At 48.0% G+C, this 22,687-nt stretch overlaps 1 protein-coding gene across 1 annotated transcript in view; it reads left to right on the forward strand.

The window, feature by feature from the left end:
* The first annotated feature begins 424 nt into the window (after positions 1 to 424).
* Positions 425 to 22,687, forward strand: part of ANOS1 (anosmin 1) — a 220,891-nt gene continuing 198,628 nt past the window's right edge. The window contains exon 1 of the mRNA XM_068962943.1: positions 425 to 631. Coding sequence (XP_068819044.1) covers positions 425 to 631 — 207 coding nt within the window. The remainder of the gene's footprint in view (positions 632 to 22,687) is intronic.

The raw sequence follows: 22,687 nt of genomic DNA on the forward strand, positions 1-22,687 counted from the left end.
GCCCTGATGCCCAGGCCACCACTTGACACCCAGGCCTGGGGCCTGCTGTTGACTCCCGATTGGCGAGGGGGTGCCGGGGGGCAGGAGGGAGCGCAGGCAGAGTGCGGGGAAGCGGACCCCCCAGGAGAGGGGTGCACCAGAGGCGCTTGGCAGGCGGGCGCGCGTCTGGCTCCCTTGGACCTGCCCACGGCCCTCCGTCCGTCCCGCCCACCCCCGTCACTCACTTTCCTCGCAGCCAATGGCGCGGCCGCCTGTCACCCTCGCCCCGCCCCCCCGGAGGCGGGGCCGGGGGAGGGCGCGGGGCGGGAGTGGCCTGATTGAACTTTGCCAGCGGAGTTACGGCGGCCGCGCGGTCCGCGGCGGCGGTGCGGAGCTGGGAGCCTCGGCCAGCGCCCGGCGCCCGCGCGCCCTCCGACCCGCAGCCATGGCAGCCGGGGCGCCCGGCGCGGCCCTGACTCTCTGCTTCTGGCTGGCGGCCTCCGGGGGCTGCCTGGCGGCCGGCTCCGGCGCGGCCGCTGCCCGGCGCTTGGATGAGTCGCTGGCGGCAGGGAGCGTACAGCGCGCCCGCTGCGCCTCCAGGTGCCTCAGCCTGCAGATCACGCGCATCTCCGCCTTCTTCCAGCACTTCCAGGTACGCACCACCGCGCGCCCGGGTCCTCCCCTGGCGCTGCGGGGCGCGCGCCTTCACAGCCTCGCCGCTCAAACTTCTCGCTCAGCGGCAGCCGGCCGGGGTCCGGCTTTACGCGCGGGGTGGATTGTACCTCCGGGGAGGGGGGGCGGTGGGCGATCCCCCCTTTGCAGCCCCTCGCCGGCTCCCGACATAACTCCCTTCTTCCCCGGGGAAAACCAAAAGGGGGTTTCCTTTGGGAAGGGAGAGCGCTTTTGTGGCTTCCAAGGATGGAGTGGGGTGGGCTGTGGGCTTGTGAATTGCCCCGGGACCTCCGCCGCGGGACTGCGGGCCGGGGGCCAGTCTCTCCTCAAAGTCCCCCGGCGCTCCCGGCCCTCCGCACCGCGGGCAGAGCGAGGGAGGCCCGCGCTCCGCTGCGCCGGAGGACCCTGCGCCACCAGCCCTGGCGCCGCAGGTGCCCGCCGGCCGAGACTTTTTTGTCTCTCTTGAGCTTTGCTTTCGCACTCGGCGGGCCGAGAGCTCGGGGTCCACCCTTGGAGCCCCAGCCAAGGGTCGTATCTTTCAGCGAGTTTGTGTTGGGGGGGGGGGGGTGGGCTGGGGAGCTGGTTACTGCCGGTAACTGTGCCGCCCCAGTTCGGAGCCCCAGAGCTTCTAGGTGTCGCCAGCGAGTGGCGGGGAGACTAAGGGAAGAGATGGCAACGGATAAGGGACTTGGAGACGTCAAGTTCGGATGTTCCGAGAGGACTCCGGGAGCCAGTATCTCTTCCAGCCGTCGTAGATTCTGCCGGCTTCGGGGTATAGGGGCTCGTGTGCCTGTGTAGAAGGTTCAGGGGACAGGACGCTTGATGCCAGTAGATGGCTGGGATGCTGAGAGGAACCACAGCGGGGAGTGACTCAGGGACCCTGGGTGCCGATGGGCGCGCGGGAACCGCTCCCGAGCCGGCTCCAGGCTCGTCTCGCAGCCGCGGTCCCCAGCTGATCCGAGCGCGCGCATCTGCAATCATTCACGCGTATAACCTAATTCCTCTCGTGTGCTCGCTTCTCGCCCTCGCCGTCTCCTCTCTAGCCTTGTAGTAGTTCACCTGTTACAAGATCCCAACTTCTGGCCGCAGGGAAAACTGCGGCTCCCAGAAAGGGGCCGCGCGGCTCCTCGGTGGGCTTTTAAGCCGAATCCCTCTGAAATAAGCGAGGCGCCTCTCGCGCTTGCGCGGGGTCAAAGGGGCCTTCCAAGGGTCCCCGGGCACTAAGCTGCGATGAGGGCCATTGTCGTGACCGTGGAGTTTGGGACGAATCTCCGAAGCCTTTAAGTCCCGTTCATTCTGGCGGGGGAGAGCTAATGAAACCTTGCCCGGAATAGCCCACGAAGAGCTAAAAGTTGGGATGTGCAGAGAGTGAACCCGCTGGCCAAGCCTCCACGCGCCCAAGTGCGCGCCGTTCTGCGTGTTCGCAGAGAAGGGGCATCTGGAGGTTTCAGAGAACTCCGCGATCCCCCTTTGGTCTTCAGGGAAGGGACCGGGGGGTGTGGTCTCCTGCGCTGAAATTCCGCGGACACCCTGGAGAGGGTCCCTCCCAGCCACCCGGATTCTTGCCCCCCTGCCCTGCCCTGCGGTCGCTCTTCCGAGGCCATGCCACCCTATTGTTCAAACAACGACATAAAACAGCATCCTGTTCCCGGGGAGAAAGACTATCTTTTCTTTTTCTTCTTCCCTTCCTTCCTTCTTTAAATCGAACTGTCAGTCGCTGTAATTTATTTGTTTTACAGTTTCAGCGCCTAAAGAAACAGTGCAGATCAAGCCAATTCCTGTGAAAGGCTTTTCTTGTGGTCTCTTGGCATGATTTCTCTTCGGAAGAAAAAACTGCTGACAGAATACACATTGCCAGACAATCCTGATTACATTTTAATTAGCTGGGGTGGGGGGTGAACCAAGCTGCAAATTACTCAGTTAGGACTTAATAACTGCTGTTTCTGCAATCAATTGCAAAGCCATTCTTGGAGGTTTAACCCTAACCTGGTAATGCCTATCTGATTTATCTAAATTGCAGGGATTAAGCTTTCTTAAGATTTGAAAAGACAGAGGCGCACGCTCCTTATGAAACCTCAAGCTTCCCCGTCCCTCCCCTCTTTAAATAATTGGAAGGATGCTGAGGTATCAGGCAGAAAGTAAACAGGAACTAAAAAGCCTCTTGATGAAAGTGAAAGTGGAGAGTGAAAAAGTTGGCTTAAAGCTCAACATTCAGAAAACGAAGATCATGGCATCCAGTCCCATCACTTCATGGGAAATAGATGGGAAACAGTGGAAACAGTGTCAGACTTTATTTTTTGGGGCTCCCAAATCACTGCAGATGGTGATTGCAGCCATGAAATTAAAAGATGCTTACTCCTTGGAAGAAAAGTTATGACCAACCTAGACAGCATATTGAAAAGCAGAGACATTACTTTGCCGACTAAGGTCTGTCTAGTCAAGGCTATGGTTTTTCCTGTGGTCATGTATGGATGTGAGAGTTGGACTGTGAAGAAGGCTGAGCACCGAAGAATTGATGCTTTTGAACTGTGGTGTTGGAGAAGACTCTTGAGAGTCCCTTGGACTGCAAGGAGATCCAACCAGTCCATTCTGAAGGAGACCAGCCCTGGGATTTCTTTGGAAGGAATGATGCTAAAGCTGAAACTCCAGTACTTTGGCCACCTCATGCGAAGGGTTGACTCATTGGAAAAGACTCTGATGCTGGGAGGTATTGGGGGCAGGAGGAGAAGGGGACGACAGAGGATGAGATGGCTGGATGGCATCACGTACTCGATGGACGTGAGTCTGAGTGAACTCCTGGAGTTGGTGATGGACAACTGACTGCCTGACATGCCGCAATTCATGGGGTTGCAAAGAGTCAGACATGACTGAGAGACTGAACTGAACTGAACTGAGGTATCAGGCAGGGGGCAACTGCAGATGGGATTTGTGAACTGGTGGGAAAGGCTGGACTGGAGAAAGGTGCCTTCTGTCAGGGATACCCCAGCCACCCACACACTTGTGCAAATAAACTGGAGCGGAAGGCTGTCTCTGGTGCAGGTAGTGGTTCCCAGTTTCTCTTGCGTGGTTCCTGGCCTGCTTGTAAGGCTGGAGGAAGGTTTGCCCGCAGCCTTGAGGCCAGACAAGCGTGTGGACTCTCAGTTCAGTTTGGTTCAGTTGCTCAGTCGTGTCCAACTCTTTGCGACTCCATGGACTGCAGCACGCCGGGCTTCCCTGTCCATCACCAACTCCCGGAGCTTGCTCAAACTCATGTCTATTGGGTCAGTGATGCCATCCAACCATCTCATCCTCTGTCGTCCCTTTCTCCTCCCGCCTTCGATCTTTCCCAACATCAGGGTCTTTCCAAATGAGTCAGTTCTTTGCATCAGGTGGCCAAAGGATTGGAGCTTCAGCATCAGTCCTTCCAATGAACATTCAGGACTGATTTCCTTTAGGATGGACTGGATGGATCTCCTTGCAGTCCAAGGGACTCTCGAGAGTCTTCTCCAACACCACAGTTCAAAAGCATCCATTCTTCAGGGCTCAGCCTTCTTTATAGTCCAACTCTCACTTCCATAGCTTGACTAGACAGACCTTTGTCAGCAAGGCAATGTCTGCTCTTTAATATGCCATCTAGGTTGGTCACAGCTTTTCTTCCAAGGCAGAACCCGCTGCCTTTTTTTCCGGCCCCCGGGCCACATAGAAACGTGCTGTCCGTGACTAAAGAGTAAGAAGTGTTGTGGAAGGAACTGAGCTATCAAACTTGTTCTTTCTGCCGTGACCCTTCTCTCTTGGCTTCTCCGTGGTGTTTTAAATTTGCTCTCCAGCACTGTTCTCGGTAAAGAATAATCTAAAGATGACGTCATTCGCGTGGATTTCACTGTTCATCTTTCTCTTGTGCAGTGCCTGTGTTACACCCAAACACCAGAGGTTTCACTTGGAATTACCAGCAGTACACAACTTGGATTTCCTGGCTCATCCCTCGAGGGCCAAGCTGGGGCCAGACTCAGAAAGGTGGGACGGAGGCAGAGGAATTGTTAGTCGCTCAGTCGTGTCCAACTCGTTGTGACCCCGTGGACTGCAGCCCTGCCAGGCTCCTCTGTCCATGGGATTCTGCAGGCAAGAATGCTGGAGTGGGTTGCCAGGCCCTTGTCCAGGGGATCTTCCTGACCCAGGGATCCCAAATCTGAGTCTCCCACATTGCAGGCAGATTCTTTACCATCTGAGTCACCAGTGAAGCCCACTTCCCAAGTGCCCTGTGTGGGGCTGTACCCAATGGGTGCCCCACAAGGGACTGTCGCAGGATGTGTGTAGACCGTCATGGATACCCAGAATCTGACAAGCATACACACTTGCTTAGGCATGGCACTCGCCTGGTGTCCTTTCCTGCCAGCTGCTGGGCCAATATGTTGGACCTTGTTTTAGGTAGATCATAGCTCCTCTAGTAAAGAATCTGCCTGCAGTGTGGGAGACCTGGGTTTGATCCCTGGGTCGGGAAGAGCCCCTGGAGAAGGGAAAGGCTTCCCACTCCAGTATTCAGGCCTGGAGAATTCCATGGACTGTATAGTCCATGGGGTCGCAAAGAGCTGGACACACCTGAGCCACTTTCCCTTTCACTTTCGGGAAGTTAGGTTTCCCTGGTGGCTCAGTGGGTAAACCGTCTGCCTGCCACGTGGGAGACTCAGGTTCGATCCCTGGGCTGGGAAGTTCCCCTGGAGAAGGAAATGGCAACCCACTCCAGTACTCTTGCCTGGAGAGTCCCATGGACAGAGGAGCCTGGTAAGCTACAGTCCATTGGATTGCAAAGAGTCACACATGATTGAGCGACTTCAGGAAGTTGAACCAGGGGTCTCCCCTTCCTCCTGCTCAACCTACAGTGGAGGGGCAGGCCCCCCCCCCCAACCCAAGGGTGCTCAGACCCCCTTAGTAGAAGCAGTTAGCTGCCTGTACCAGGAATGGGTGACAGGCTCATTCCTGTGGCGTTGTGGCCTCTGGCTGGTCGTCCACAAGCACAGCTTGCAGCTCCCAGTGTGGGACGGGCATGGCTGCCACGAAACTGTGGGGATGTCAAAGCATGCACGTGCCCCCCAGCATTCCCTGTGCCCGCTCTCAGGTGGCTGCAGGGGGCAGAGTGTGACAGTACTTTGATGGGGGGGCAGCAGGGAGAGGTTGGGGAGGACCGGGGCTCCAGGGGCCCCCAGAGTGTTAGGCAGCTCAGAACCTTTGCTGGAGAGGAGAGGGAGGTGAGAGGCATCATGCCTGCGGAGATCTCCAGAACATGCTTCAGAATCCCAGCAGATTCCACATTGCAAAATGCAGACTCAGAGACGAGATCACTGAGAATTCCAAAAGGGTGGTCTTGGCACAGTCACCCCCAAGCTGCAGGGCTCTTTCTGAGCTTGAACCACGTGCACGGATCTGTGTCCCTGGGGCCGGCCCTGGTTTGGATTGTTCAACCCCTGGAAGCGGTTACGCCCGCTTGTCCTGGGGATTATTCATAGGTTGTCTTTAGTGTTCAGAGATCTGATAACTGACATGTTCACTTGGGAGTAACCTGGCCCTGCACTTATTTTCTCTGTTCAATTCAGTCGCTCAGTCGTGTCCGAATCTTTGCGACCCCATGAACTGCAGCACACCAGGCCTCCGTGTCCATCACCAACTCCCGGAGTGTACTCAAACTCATGTCCATTGTGTCGGTGATGCCATCCAACCATCTCATCCTCTGTCGTCCCCTTCTCCTCCTGCCCCCAATCCCTCCCACCATCAGGGTCTTTTCCAGTGAGTCAGCTCTTCCCATCAGGTAGCTTAAGTACTGGAGCTTCCTTCACTAGAAGATGAAAGAAGAGGGATACTAAGCCTGAAAGAAGCTCTGTGTCTTTTTGGGTGAATCTCATGTATCCTGCCTGAGTGAATTCCTTGCTTGTGCTGGGACATTCCTGGTGGCCACCCTGCCTGTCTCCCCAGGTTCTGTGCATCACGGCCGTGATGGAGCTGAGCCTCAGAGCCTCGCAGAGAGGAGTCCTGTCGCTGAATATTAGCAAACCTGAAACCTGCTCTTCCTATTCCTGGGTATTCTCAAAGGAGGCACAGTAGACTAGGGCTTGAGGAAAAATAGCCCGAGTGGAATAAAAAGAGTCTGAGTGAGTCTATTTCTTGGCCGGATTTTGGGACCTGATGGGGGGAAGTGGATGGAGTCTTGGAACATAAGTAGCAGGTTGCTGGCGGCCTTGATCCTCGGGCTCTAGGATTTTATTAGTGCGAAGAGATTCTTGCTTAATGGGACATTATTCACTCTTCCAAGTACCACTGAGAGCCTGGTTTAGGTAACTGATTAGAGATCAGAGGCTTTCTTCTAGCAGTAATTGGAAGCTGTTTGTTTTGGCAAAAGAGAGAATGGAGCTGGTGATTAGCTTATTCTGCGTAGAGGACTAGCCTCTGCTCTCAGAAAAAGTAAGCAAATAATTAGCGCGTCGGAAGCCTTCGGTAGCCACAAATCAGCCCCAGGCTGGCGGAGTTTTGAAGCAACGATCTTGTGGTGAATATACTCAAGTCTTCGTGCGTCTGCTGGGCCTGCAGTGAGGTCGAAGTGACATGCTGAAAGTCTCTGGGAAGAAAGGTCATCCTCAAGTTTCACCTTCATATATCCTGGCCTGGGTCGCTGGATCTCTAGCTGTGTCTCCAAGAACTTTTAACTTTGACCCAAAACTAAACAGTAGGTGGTTTGCATGCATGCTTGGTCGCTCAGTTTTGCAACTCCGTGGACTGTAGCTCATTGGACTTGTCTGTCCATGGGATTTCCCAGGCAAGAATACTGGAGTGGGTTGCAGTTTCCTCCCCCTGACCCAGGGATCGAACCTGCGTCTCTTGGGTCTCGTGCATTAGCAGGCAGATTGTTTAACACTGGGGAAGCCCAAACATTAGGTTATGTATGGCAAATTTTCTTGCTTCTAATAAACTGTTTCTCATTGAACATGATTTATTTATTTATTTTAATCGGAGGCTTATTACTTTACAATATTGTAGTGGTTTTTGCCATACACTGACATGAATCAGCCATGGGTGTACGTGTGTCCCCCATCCCAAACTCCCCTCTCAGCTTCCTCCTCATTCCATCCCTCAGTGAACATGATTTAAAAGTCTGTCTTATTTAGACTATTATAGGATGTTATAAAACTACACTGGAAAATACTTGTGGACTTACTGATTTCTTTGTGCTCTGTATCATTAGAGGAGAAATATATTTATATATTTTATATATTGCATGTAGTATATATCTATATACATTTCAGTATATTATCCCTTGTGGCTCAGCTGGTAAAGAATCCACCTGCAATGTGGGAGACCTGGGTTTGATTCCTGGGTTGGGAAGGTCCCCTGGAGAAAGCAACGGCTCCCCACTCCAGTATTCTGGCCTGGGGAATTCCATGGACTGTACAGTCCATGGGGTCCCAAAGAGTTGGACATGACTGAGTGACTTTCACTCACTCACTCATATTAATAAAAAACATACATGTATGTATGTTTAGAGACTTCCATTTAAAAGCTAAATTTAAGTTCTTTGTGCAGTCATTCCCTCTCTAAAAAAATTATGTGAGGTTATGTGGCTCAGATCATGAACTCATTACCAAATTCAGACTGAAATTGAAGAAAGCAGGGAAAACCGCTAGACCATTCAGGTATGACCTAAATCATATCCCTTATGATTATACAGTAGAAGTGAGAAATAGATTTAAGGGCCTAGATCTGATAGATAGAGTGCCTGATGAACTATGGAATGAGGTTCATGACATTGTACAGGAGACAGGGCTCAAGACCATCCCCATGGAAAAGAAATGCAAGAAAGCAAAATGGCTGTCTGGGGAGGCCTTACAAATAGCTGTGAAAAGAAGAGAAGCGAAAAGTAAAGGAGAAAAGGAAAGATATAAGCATGTGAATGCAGAGTTCCAGAGAATAGCAAGAAGACATAAGAAAGCCTTCTTCACCGATCAATGCAAAGAAATAGAGGAAAAGAACAGAATGGGAAAGACTAGAGATCTCTTCAAGAAAATTAGACATACGAAGGGAACATTTCATGCAAAGATGGGCTCGATAAAGGACAGAAATGGTATGGACCTAACAGAAGCAGAAGATATTAAGAAGAGGTGGCAAGAATACACAGAAGAACTGTACAAAAAAGATCTTCACGACCCGGATAATCACGATGGTGTGATCACTCATCTAGAGCCAGACATCCTGGAATGTGAAGTCAAGTGGGCCTTGGAAAGCATCGCTACGAACAAAGCTAGTGGAGGTGATAGAATTCCAGTAGAGCTATTTCAAATCCTGAAAGATGATGCTGTGAAAGTGCTGCACTCAATATGCCAGCAAATTTGGAAAACTGAGCAGTGGCCACAGGACTGGAAAAGGTCAGTTTTCATTCCAGTCCCAAAGAAAGGCAATGCCAAAGAATGCTCAAACTACTGCACAATTGCACTCATCTCAGACGCTGGTAAAGTAATGCTCAAAATTCTCCAAGCCAGGCTTCAGCAATACGTGAACCGTGAACCTCCTGATGTTCAAGCTGGTTTTAGAAAAGGCAGAGGAACCAGAGATCAAATTGCCAACATCTGCTGGATCATGGAAAAAGCAAGAGTTCCAGAAAATTATCTATTTCTGCTTTATTGACTATGCCAAAGCCTTTGACTGTGTGGATCACAATAAACTGGAAAATTCTGAAAGAGTGGGAATACCAGACCACCTGACCTGCCTCTTGAGAAATCTGTATGCAGGTCAGGAAGCAATGGTTAGAACTAGACATGGAACAACAGATTGGTTCCAAATAGGAAAAGGAGTACATCAAGGCTGTATATTGTCACCCTATTTATTTAACTTATATGCAGAGTACATCATGAGAAACGCTGGACTGGAAGAAGCACAAGCTGGAATCAAGATTTCCGGGAGAAATATCAATAACCTCAGATATGCAGATGACACCACCCTTATGGCAGAAAGTGAAGAGGAACTCAAAAGCCTCTTGATGAAAGTGAAAGAGGAGAGTGAAAAAGTTGGCTTAAAGGTCAACATTCAGAAAACGAAGATCATGGCATCTGGTCCCATCACTTCATGAGAAATAGATGCGGAAACAGTGGAAACAGTGTCAGACTTTATTTTTTTGGACTCCCAAATCACTGCAGATCGTAATTGCAGCCATGAAATTAAAAGACGCTTACTCCTTGGAAGAAAAGTTATGACCAACCTAGATAGTATATTCAAAAGCAGAGACATTACTTTGCTGACTAAGGTTCATCTAGTCAAGGCTATGGTTTTTCCTGTGGTCATGTATGGATGTGAGAGTTGGACTGTGAAGAAGGCTGAGTGCTAAAGAATTGATGCTTTTGAACTGTGGTGTTTGAGAAGACTCTGAGAGTCCCTTGGACTGCAAGGAGATCCAACCAGTCCATTCTGAAGGAGACCAACCCTGGGATTTCTTTGGAGGGAATGATACTAAAGCTGAAACTCCAGTACTTTGGCCACCTCATGTGAAGAGCTGACTCATTGGAAAAGACTCTGATGCTGGGAGGTATTGGGGGCAGGAGGAGAAGGGGACGACAGAGGATGAGATGGCTGGATGGCATCACGTACTCGATGGACGTGAGTCTGAGTGAACTCCGGGAGATGGTGATGGACAGGGAGGTGTGGCGTGCTGCGATTCATGGGGTCGCAAAGAGTCGGACACAACTGAGTGACTGAACTGAACTGAACTGATTATATTTTAAAAAAATAGATTCATCAGATTTCATTGCATAACCTCCCTTGCTGTGTTTCAGTGAGTTGGCATACAATTTTCAGGCTGGGTAAAGAAACTTGTAAGATGCCTGCAGGCATTGCTTGTATTAACTCAGAAATGGAGAAGTCCCTACTTGTGACTTGGTCATTGCTTTCCAGAAATCTGACTCTTAAACAATTTTGAGGGTTGGGCTTGGGAAGATGATCAGTGAAGCATATCTTTATTATCGACAGATGTTTGGTATCTGAACGGTAGTACTGGGGGAAATAGCGTGTCTCTGCTGGTCCGTCTAGTCAAGGCTATGGTTTTTCCAGTGGTCATGTAGGGATGTGAGAGTTGGACTGTAAAGAAAGCTGAGCACCGAAGAATGGATGCTTTTGAAGTGTGGTGTTGGTGAAGACTCTCGAGAGTCCCTTGGACAGCAAGGAGATCCAACCAGTCCATCCTAAAGGAGGTCAGTCCTGGGTGTTCATTGGAAGGACTGATGTTGAATCTAAAACTCCAATACTGTGGCCACCTGATGTAAAGAGCTGACTCATTAGGAAAGACCCTGATGCTGGGAAAGATTGAAGGCAAGAGGAGAAGGGGACAACAGGATGAGATGGCTGGATGGTTGGATCACTGACTCAATGGACACGAGTTTGGGTAAACTCCAGGAGTTGGTGATGAACAGGGAGGCCTGGCGTGCTGCAGTTCATGAGATCACAAAGAGTCAGACATGACTGAGCAACTGAGCTGAACTGAACCATTGGGATGCTTTTTCAAATTATTCCATAACTCCGAGCACTGTTGGTGCACTGTGTGAGCACCAAGCCCTGATTGAGAGTTCTGAAGTCAGCCCCCTTTCCACATTTCTTTTGCACTCATCCTGTACTCCATATTCTGAAAGTCTGGTTGTCTGTCAACATATGGCATTTATTAAGTGTGACCTAGTTTTTCCTCTTCCCATTAATCAAAGATATCCATACGTCCTTCCAACTTCAGATCAGCGTGAGGTCACCGGCATTACCGAGGTAGACTGATAAAACGGATATTGTCGACCTTGTTATTTTTTGCACCATCCATCTAAAGAGAATGTGTAATTTCCTTCGGCTTCCCTGAAGCAATGGATGTGGGGCGTAGCCGCCTATGCCATCTCAGGAGATGCTGTTGGTGACCTTCTGGCCCCCAGTCTGCCGCCCCTCCCACCCCGACCCCTGGATCAGCTGCTAATAGCTTACAGCTGCTCCCCCTTGGAGACTGACCTTTCGCCCCTGGGCACCGTCTTGCCAGCAGGGTAGCGCATCCTCCTTCCTTGATGAGGGCAAATCATGGTCATTGGCTCACCGCGGGGAGGATCTGGGAGGCCAGCCCTCTTGCTGGGATCAGCTCTGGTTCAGTTTATGCTCTGCAGCCTTGCGAGGGGCCAAGCTTTTCAGGGCTCTCCCCAAGGTGGCATGCCTGCTTCACCTCTGCCCTTCCCTCCCCTTCCACTGAGAGCTTCCCCGATCCATCACATTCACAGAGACCCGTCCCACCCACCCCCCGCCGCCTTTTGCCTCTGCCTCCAGGAAGCCCAACCTCAGACACCTCCCTTCAGGTACCTCTTCTAATTCAGCCCCTTCCTCCTGCAGGTTACACAGCTTGATTCTTATCAGAATGATTCATTCAATCACGTACAGATAATAGACTGTAGAAGTAAAAGTATGACCCAGCTTTCACAACTCTCAGTTCAGACTTTTCCCCACTGTCCCCTTTATTTAATGTTCATTGTAGATTGAAGTATACCTGACTCAGCTCAGTGTACTTGACGTCTGCTTGTCTCAGCTCGTAAAGAGTCCGCCCGCAACGCGGGAAACCTGGGTTCGATCCCTGAGTCGGGAAGATATCCTGGAGAAGGGAACAGCTACCCACTCCAGGATCCTGGCCTGGAGAATTCCGTGGACTGTATCGTCCACGGGGTCCCAAAGGGTGGGACATTTCAGATACTTGACTTACAGTGGTCTGTTAGTTTCTGCTGCATAGCAGAGTGCATGGATTATGCATAGTCATATATGCACTCTTTTTCCGATTCTTTCCCCATGTAGGTCATTACGGAGTATTGAGTAGAATTTCCTGTGCTGTACAGGAAATTGTTACCTATTAGTTAGTTACCTTGTTAGTTACCTATTTTATATAGAGTAGCATGTACATGTTTGTCCCAAACTCCTATTTATCTCCCCCCCCCCCCGCCGCCATCTTTTCCTCTTTGGTAACCATAAATTTGGTTTCTAAGTCTGTGAGTCTGTTTCTGTTTTGTAACCCCCTCTCCCCTTAAAAAAAAAAAGTACAAGTTAAAATTAATAATCGTTCTAGATCAGGAAGCACTCAGAGGGTCAGGACGTTTTCTGTTATTTTAGTTTTTCTCTCCTGAGGATTTCAGTGAAAAGATTAAAATCTTGATCCTAACACATAAGCAGATCATACTTCTTCACTGCCTGTGTGAAATACACACACACACACACACACACACACACATATATATGTATAGTTGTGACTGTGTATGTGCTGTTTCTGCCATCTGCAGTTGGTTGAATCTGGGAATGAGGACCCTGTGAATATACACATGTGTGTGTACACACACACACATATAAATATATATATCATGCTTCTTCACTGCCTGTGTGAAATACACACACACGCACACACACACATCTCATGCTGCTTCACTGCCTGTGTGAAATACACATGCACACACACATATCTCATGCTTCTTCACTGTCTGTGTGAAACACACACACACACACACACATATAGTTCTCACTATGTGTGTGCTGTTTCTGGCATCTGCAGTTGGTTAAATCTGGAAATGAGAACCCCGAAAATATACACATGTGTGTGCACATGCACACACACACATAAATATATCATGCTTCTTTACTGCCTGTGTGAAATACACACACAGACACACACACACACATATACATCATGCTTCTTCACTGCCTGTGTGAAATACACACACACACCATACTTCTTCACTGCCTGTGTGAAATACACACACACGCGCACACACACACATATTCATCATGCTTCTTCACTGCCTGTGTGAAATACACACACACACATATACATCATGCTTCTTCACTGCCTGTGTGAAATACACATAAATACACACACTCATCCATGTTTATAAATGTAGTTGGCACTGTGTGTGTGCTGGTTCTGCCAGCTGCAGTTGGGTGAATCTGGGGATGAGGACGCTGCAGAGACAGAGAGCCAGCTGTACTCTGCCACTGTGTATGAGACTTGAGTGTCCGCAGATTTTGATACCCGTGGGGGTCCCGGAAGCCCACAGTCCCCAAGGGACAACTGTACTATGAAGCCAGCTTGAAACAGTGTATGAGAGATGGACAGTAGATAGCGTCAGGGAACATCATTAACCTCAGTACCCCCAGCAGGTCTAAGAAGGTGGCAAGGAAGAGTGGTTAGTTCAGATATTACACAGCTCTGGATTTACTCAGCAAGTGACCAAGGGTGCCACGTCCCTCCAGGACCTAGTTGCTGTTTAGTCACTCCAACGTGTCCAACTCTGCAATCCCATGGACTGTAGCCTGCCAGGCTGCTCTGTCCATGGGATTCTCCAGACAAGAATACTGGAATGGGTTGCCATTTCCTTCTTCAGGGGATAGTCCCGACCCAGGAATGGAACCTGCATCTCCTGCACTGGCAGGTGGATTCTTTACACTGAGCCACCAGGGACCCTGAGTCCCCTCCATATCTTTAAAAGACTTGACATGCACATGGTTTCAAAGTGGTGAGCTGAGGCATTTCCCCAACGCTGGGACAGACGGTTGGATAAAAGTGGTCATCCCTGAGAGCCAACAAGTAAAGAGTGATTGATGCAAGCCTTGTCTATGGCTCATTTTCATGTAAATTTCAGACTGTGGATGCTGGATCTCTTTCTCCCTTAAAAAAAAGAAAAAGCACGTCACTTTAATCACTTCCATTTATTTCGGCTGATATCGATGGATTGCTGCAATTTCAGAGATGAGGCTGTAAAATCCTGAGGGATTTAGAGTCTGGTATAAGGACTAAGACTTGTAAACAGACCATGGCAGTCCACCAGGGAGGGGCTGGGGAGAGTTATTTGTGTGAGATCTCGGAGGAGGGTTCCTGTTGCTTGAGTGGATGTTTCCCAAGGGAGATGATACAAGCTAAACACAGCCACTGCGGGCTCTTCCAATGTAGAATAGCCAACGTGAGTCAATGCAGAGTCCTGCGGGAGTGCAGTCTGTCTGCTGGGGGCCTCTTGGTGGCTCGTGATGGACAGGATGCAGTGTCAGCCCACCCAGACAGCAGACAGGCGTTGGGGACTTTTCATGAGAGCTGTTACAAAGCTCAAGTCCTTTGTTCTGCAGAACAGGTTGAGAGCAAGTCATCACACTTGGCGATGTCTTCCTGGTTCTTGCTGATCTGGTTGAACCTCGTGCTCCACCACCAGTTACCCTTAGGGTATTGAATTGATCTCTCTGGAGATCCTTGCCATCACCTCCTGAGGAAAAGCCCCAGCTAAGCATCAAAAAGAAAGAAAGGACTGCCTTCCCTCTCTCCCTGCGATCATGCTTTGGCTTATGGTAGGATCCCAGTTCTGAACTGGTGGGGCTGGATCCAAAGCAGAATCTCTGCTGAACAGCCGAGCCACAGGTTAGAAGGTTATTTGGCGTTCATTGTTTTTTATGCAGCCTTGGTGTTGACAGAGTTCAGTTCAGTTCAGTCACTCAGTCGTGTCCGACTCTTTGTGACCCCATGGACTACAGCACGCCAGGCCTCCCTGTCCATCACCAACTCCCAGAGTTTACTCAAACTCATGTCCATTGAGTTGGTGATGCCATCCAACCATCTCATCCTCTGTCATCCCCTTCTCCTCTTGCCTTCAGTTTTTCCCAGCATCAGGGTCTTTTCCAATGAGTCAGCTCTTTGCGTCAGGTGGCGAAAGGATTGGAGTTTCAGCTTCAGCATCAGTCCTTCCAATGAACACCCAGGACTGATCTCCTTTAGGATGGACTGGTTGGATCTCTTTGCAGTCCTAGGGACTCTCAAGAGTCTTCTCCAACACCACAGTTCAAAAGCCTCAATTCTTTGGCACTCAGCTTTCTTTATAGCCCAACCCTCACATCCATACACCATAGCCTAGATGGACCTTTTTTGGCAAAGTAATGTGTCTGCTTTTTAATAATGCTGTCTAGTTTGGTCATAACTTTTCTTTCAAGGAGTAAGCATCTTTTAATTTCATGGCTGCAATCACCATCTGCAGTTGACAGAGTAGTTTCACATAAAATCTCTCTTTGACCTTCACAGCAACTCCTTTGAGGTCAGGAGCGTTATTTTGATAAATAAGACAACCGAAGCCATCGGAAGATGAGATAACCAGGGCTTCGTGGCAGAAACTCAAGCCCTAATTGTCACATTGCCAGACGTTTGTACTAAATGACCCACTTCTCAACATGTTAACAGTGTGAGAAGACAGAGTTAATATGTTAGCTGTAATATCGTCAGGAATCACTGAGTCTGGGGGGAGATGGATTCATTGCCTCCTGGAACCACCATTGCATCACAAAGTATTGAAGGGAAAGGTTGTTGGTGTGATAGAAGAAAAGGATATGTTAAAAATATCACTCCATCAACAAGATCCCGTGTGCCCTTGTCTACCCTAGTTCTTCCAACCAACACAAATCTGTCACACGCAGTTATCATTCAAGTAGCTTAGTTTCTGAGGACCCAGCATAAGTGTCTCGTGATTCCCACCCACAGAAGAATTATTTTCTACTAGAGAGAGAAACTGATAGACATTTGTGCAAACGGTTGTGGAAGTGAAGAACGTATTATAATCATTAATCATATTTTAAATCTTTATACAGCCATTTGATGCACAGTCATAATCTCTTAGATGAAGACTTTTCCCTTATAAATTGAGTTTGTGTGCGTGCGTGTTAAGTCACTTCAGTCGTGTCCAACTCTTTGCAACATGGACTGTAGCTTTCCAGGTTCCTCTGTCCGTGGGATTCTCCAGGCAAGGATACTGGAGTGGGTTGCCATTTCCTTCTCCAGGGGATCTTCCCGACCCAGGGATCGAACCCGAGGCTCTTATGTCTTCTGCACTGGCAGGTGGGTTCTTTACCGCTGGCGCCAACTGGGAAGTCCTGTTTGTGTAGGCCCACCCAGAATTCCTCTTGTCTAGCCAAATAGCAGAGAAGTATTATGATCCTCGCAGAAATGTTTCACGAACAGCTGGACTTCTTGATGTCATAGAGGATGAGTTTGTTGTCTGGGAATCCTAGAGGTCTCAGGACTTCAGCCTTGACCTTCATTCTTGGCTGCTGTTGCTGTTCTGACATATTCAGAGTATTTGCCAGTGGTGATGATAGCTTGTAGGTATGTGATTAGCAACTTCCAAGACCTGTCATACGCTCGTTCACTAGCTTTTTGTTTTTGCTTTGAATGGTGTGTATGTGTGTGTTTACACTTGATCATTCTTTCCAGCTTCCCTGTAATACATACACGTTAGACAATAAGGAATTCTGAGAAAGAATGTAGAAAATTCTCTAGGCTGCACGTGAAAAGAAAATGGTGATGACCTGGGATTCTGTAACCCCCCCTCTAAGTCCAACAGTCTATCTTCAGGGGAACCTGAGGAACAACGGCTCATCAAGAGGGGCGAAAACGCTCATATAAAACTCTTCATTCACATGCTATTTATCCTTTCATTTTAAATTGTAGCTTCTATCATTTAGTAAGCTTTTTGGTCTCCAAGTGATTAATACCCTGCCAACTGGAGAAAATGACGCTCTGTTAGAGTGACCTCAAAATACATAATTTCGTATTCCCTGGTACCTTCTTTCTTTGAAAGATAAAGGAGATAAGCTGTCTCCACTGGAAAGAGTCATATTGTGGCTGGTGATCAGCGTCTTCACTGTAGGGAAGTGCATGGTCCTATTGGCATGTGCAGGACCTCAAAGAACCTTCAGAGAACAAAAATACATGTTCTTCTCCCCCCGCTCAGTCTTGAATCTAATCATCACTGATGACTTTTAAAATTTCATAGCTGATTTCTGATGATAGCCAAAGAAGTGACAATTCTATAAGTCCATAAATGAAAACGCAAAACAGAGTCCTTTTAATGAAGCAAGAAACATTAATTTTGCCAAGTAATCCATCACCTTCAAAAAATGTCATCAATCATGCCACTGCTGGGGGCAACAGACGTGTTGGGAATTCATGTACGTAAGCAATTTACAGCTCTTTTCTCCATCCTATGTTCTCAGTGTGCACCTTTTTTTCATCCCACTGTGCTGTTCCAATGCGTTGATAATTCATGTTTGAAACACAGCACAGCATTTTATTCTTCCTCTCTCCCTCCAATGCAAGTGATGTTCTTATCTAAGAACAAGCCAGATGAGGCACATTCTTGGGAGGTGACGGAGAGCTTCTCTCAAAGAAAGACCAAAACAGTCAAGAAATTCTAAGTACAAACAAAAAGTAAAAGTTTCAGATTAAATGTGGTTTTTACTGATTACTTATGGTGTCCTTATTGGATTCACACAAACGGTCCCTCCGATGTCAGTTTATCAACTCTTGTTTCATTCTCTGATAAGACCTAATTGAGAGAGATGGCAGTTTGTAGTCTTATAGATGTCTCAGCCCTTGTCTTTAAACGCCTGCACTAGAGGAATGAATGTGTACTGTCTGTTGTACTTTGTGGACTGGAAGCAAAATTGATAAAAGACTCGCAAACCTAGAAGAGTGAAGGAGAGATTTTGAAGAGGACTCACATCTTACAAGTGATATGACACCCTAGTCCCTGGACAGCTTTTTCGGTGCTGTTATAAAAAAGCAAACATGCCAAGGAAACTGGCATCTCTGCATCATTAGCTTGCTTTCCAACCGTTGATGCCAAGGAAACTGGCATCTCAGCATTATTAGCTTGCTTTCCAACTGTTGAACAGACCCCTGCAGGATGCGAATACCAAGACCATTTCCAATTGTGGGGGAATCACCACCACCATCATTATAACCATCTCTATCATCATCATAACGACCACCATCATCATCATAACCATCACCGATATCATCGTAACCATCATCACTACCACCACTACCATCACGATAATCATCACCATCAGTACCACTACCACCATCATCATGAGCATCATTGTTACCACCACCATCATCGTTGTCACCACCACAACCACTATCATTGTCACCATCATCATAACGACCATCACCATCATGACCATCATCACTACCACCACCATCACCATCATCATGACCATCATTACTACCATCGTTATCATCATAACCACCATCACCTCCACCACCACCATCACCAGTGTTATCATCATGACTAGTACCACTACCATCATAACTATCATGACGATCATCACCACCACCATCATCACCACCACCACCATCATCACCATCACCACCACAACCAGTATCATCACCATCATAACCACCACCACCACCATCACCATCACCATCACAATAATCTTCACGATCTTCATGACCACCACAACCACCACCACCATCATGATAATCATCACCATCAGTACCACCACCACCATCATCGTTACCATCATCACCATCATCATTATCACCACCACTATCACCACCATCATCATAACCATCTCCATCTTCATAACCACCACCATCACAATCATGACCATCATCACCACCATCACCACCATCATCATCACCATCACCAGTATCATCAAAACCATCATCAGTACCACCACTACCGTCATGATAATCATTACGATCAGTACCACCACCACCATCATGAGCATCATTGTTACCACCACCATCATCATTATCACCACCACAAACACTATCATCATCACCATCATCATAACGACCATCACCATCATGACCATCATCACTACCACCACCACCATCACCATCACAACCATCATCACTACCACCACCATCATCACCGTCATTATCATCATAACCACCACCATCACATCTTCATCATCATGACCATCATCACTACCACCACCATCATCACCGTCATTATCATCATAACCACCACCATCACATCTTCATCATCATGACCATCATCACTACCACCACTACCATCACCACCATCACTATCACCAGTATCATCATAACCATCATCACTACCACCACTACCATCACCACCATCACCATCACCAGTATCATTAAAACCATCATCAGTACCACTACCACCATCATCGTGACCATCACTAGCATCATCATCACTACCACCATCATTATAATCACCATCACCACTATCACCACCACAATCCTCAACCATCTCCATCATCTTCATAACCACCACCATCACAATCATGACCACCACCATCATCACCACCACCATCATCACCAACACCAGTATCATCATAACCATCATCAGTACCACCACTACCATTATCACCATCATGCTAATCGTCACCATCAGTACCACCACCACCATCATCGTGAGCATCATCGTTATCACCACCATCATTATCACCACCACCACAACCGCTGTCATCATCACCATCATCATAACGACCATCACCGTCACGACCATCATCACAACCACCATCACCATCATAATCATCACCATCAGTACCACCACCACCATCATCGTGACCATCACCATCATCATTATCACCACCACCATCATTATAATCACCACCACCAGTATCACCACCACAATCATCAACCATCTCCATCATCTTCCTAACCACCACCATCACAATCATGACCATCATCACCACCACCACCATCACCACCATCATCACCATCACCAGTATCATCATAACCATCACTACCACCACTACCATCATCACCATCATGCGAATCATCACCATCAGTACCACCACCACCACCATCATGAGCATCATCGTTACCACCACCATCATTATCACCACCACCACAAACACTATCATCATCACCATCACGACCATCATTACTACCACCACCATCATCACCGTCACCATCATAATCACCATCAGTACCACCACCACCACAAACACTGTCATCATCACCATCATCATAACGACCATCGCCATCACGACCATCATCACTACCACCACCATCATCACCATCACGACCATCATCACTACCACCACCATCATCACCGTCACGACCATCATCACTACCATCACCATCATCATGACCATCATTACTACCATCGTTATCATCATAACCACCATCACCTCCACCACCGCCATCACCAGCGTTACCATCATGACTGTAGTACCACCACCATCATCACTATCATTATCATCATAACTGCCATCACCAGAATCATATCATCATCCCCATCTTCCCATCTTCATCATCAACATCCCCACATTTGAAAGTGTTGGCACTGTTCCCTGAGAAATCTCTGCACAAACAGTTCTGTTGAAACACTCAGATTTCCACACTTTACACATCATGATGGGGCTACCTACTTTGCTCCTGCTTACTGAAGTCAGTCTTTCCCTTGATTGCCATTCCCCCAATGAATAGGGTTTTGCTTACCACAGAGGAGAAACCTGGTGTGAAACAAGGATCAGAAGACCCGCCCCCAACCCAGGCATCTGGGGTGGTCCATTCTTGCTCTGCAGTCCTCCCATATAGGTGAGTCAAATAGGGGTAAAGTTACAGGCCACAGTATATCCCAGCTTGGAGCTCACTTTCTGGAGTGGAAGTTTATTAATGATAAGAATGCCAAGTATGTGTAGAAATTACTGATAACTTTCAGAAACATTGAGCTGCCGGTTGCCATTGAGATGTATTGGTAACTGCAGTTGTTTTAAATTTCTTCTGTGGCAAGAAAGTGCAGAGCATCACCCGAGATGCTCGCCACAATTAAAGATAGTCATTGGTTGAAGGTGGGCACTTACTTGGCTTCTAATGATTTTCTCTTCCATGTTTGGGGCTATCATAGCCATTTAGAACTGAAACTTTGCCTTTAAAAACTAAGATAGATAACCCAGTTCCTTTCTTCCTCTTTTAGACGTAGATAGGCCCACGGTAGGGGTTTGGCGAATATCCCCGAGGCATCGTTGACTAGAAATGCATCTTCTCTCCCTCTCTGTCACCTCCCTCCTCTCTTCCTCTCCTTTCTTTATTTTGACACTTGGCTGTCCCGTTTTGAAAGCTGCACAGCCAAACCCATTCGCTGATCGTTCCAGGAATGGCCAACATCTGGGAAGTGATTTTTCCCATTGGGCCAGACTCTAAAAGAAAGTAGGGAACATTTTCCATTGTTGTTGTTTCCACGTTTTTGTATCCGGAGCTATGAGATAATGTCTTCACAGCTGCAGAGAAATTAAAAAAAAAAAAAAAAAACCTTCTGTGCAGGATGTATTTACTTGTTAACTATCACTAGAAACAAAACATGTAGAGGTGAGGTTCCATGAGAACAGATCTCCATTTGTATTTTGATCTTTCTGTTATTCGGAGGCCATGGACTTGTATAATATTTTAAGCCTGTTTTTCTTGGGCAAGACTTGTATACTCTGATCTCATTTGTTACTCCACAATTTTGCAAAAAAAAAAAAAGGAGGAAGTTAGTTTTTTTCTTGCCTTTTGGAACAACTGTATGAAATTAGGGCCCCAATTTTTTTTTTCATATCTATGTCTGTATGTATATTACCCACTAGTGTCGAGTTCATGGTTTCTCAGCCTTGACAATGTTGATCTTTGGGGCCAGATTATTCTGTGTTATGGGATCTGTCCTGTGCATTGCTGCTGTTCAGCAGCACCCAGCATGCCTGCTTAGTCGTGTCTGACTGTTTGGGACCCCATGGACTGTGCAGCCCACCAGGCTCCTCTGTCCATGGGATTTCCCAGGCAAACATACCGGGGTGGGTTGCCATTTCCTCCCTCGGGATCTTTCTGACCCAGGAATCAAAACTTGTGTCTCATGCATCTCCTTCATTGGCAGATGGATTCTTTAGCACTGAGCAAGCCGCTGGTCTTTACCCAATAGATTCCTCCCACCCCCAATCATGACACTCACATACACACACACACATGAATATCTCTGGATACTACAATCTGTGCCAGAGGGTAAAGTCACCCCTGTTGGAAACCACTGATCTAGTTGTCTCTCTAGTTGTTACTTAACATCTCTCTCGATCAACACGTATCTAGTTCAGTACCTGTATTCAGACGTATATCCATATCTAAATGTATATGTATGAGTCTTCTATGACATATAGTCATCTTCTTAAAAGGGTAAACTTAGATACAGGAGCCAGTAGATTGATTGCAGTAACAATGTTCTTTTTTCACTTAGCCTTCTCTGATAGCTCAGTTAGTAAAGAATCCATC

This window comes from Capricornis sumatraensis, chromosome X, assembly GCF_032405125.1.
Source record: "Capricornis sumatraensis isolate serow.1 chromosome X, serow.2, whole genome shotgun sequence".
Lineage (NCBI taxonomy): Eukaryota > Metazoa > Chordata > Mammalia > Artiodactyla > Bovidae > Capricornis > Capricornis sumatraensis.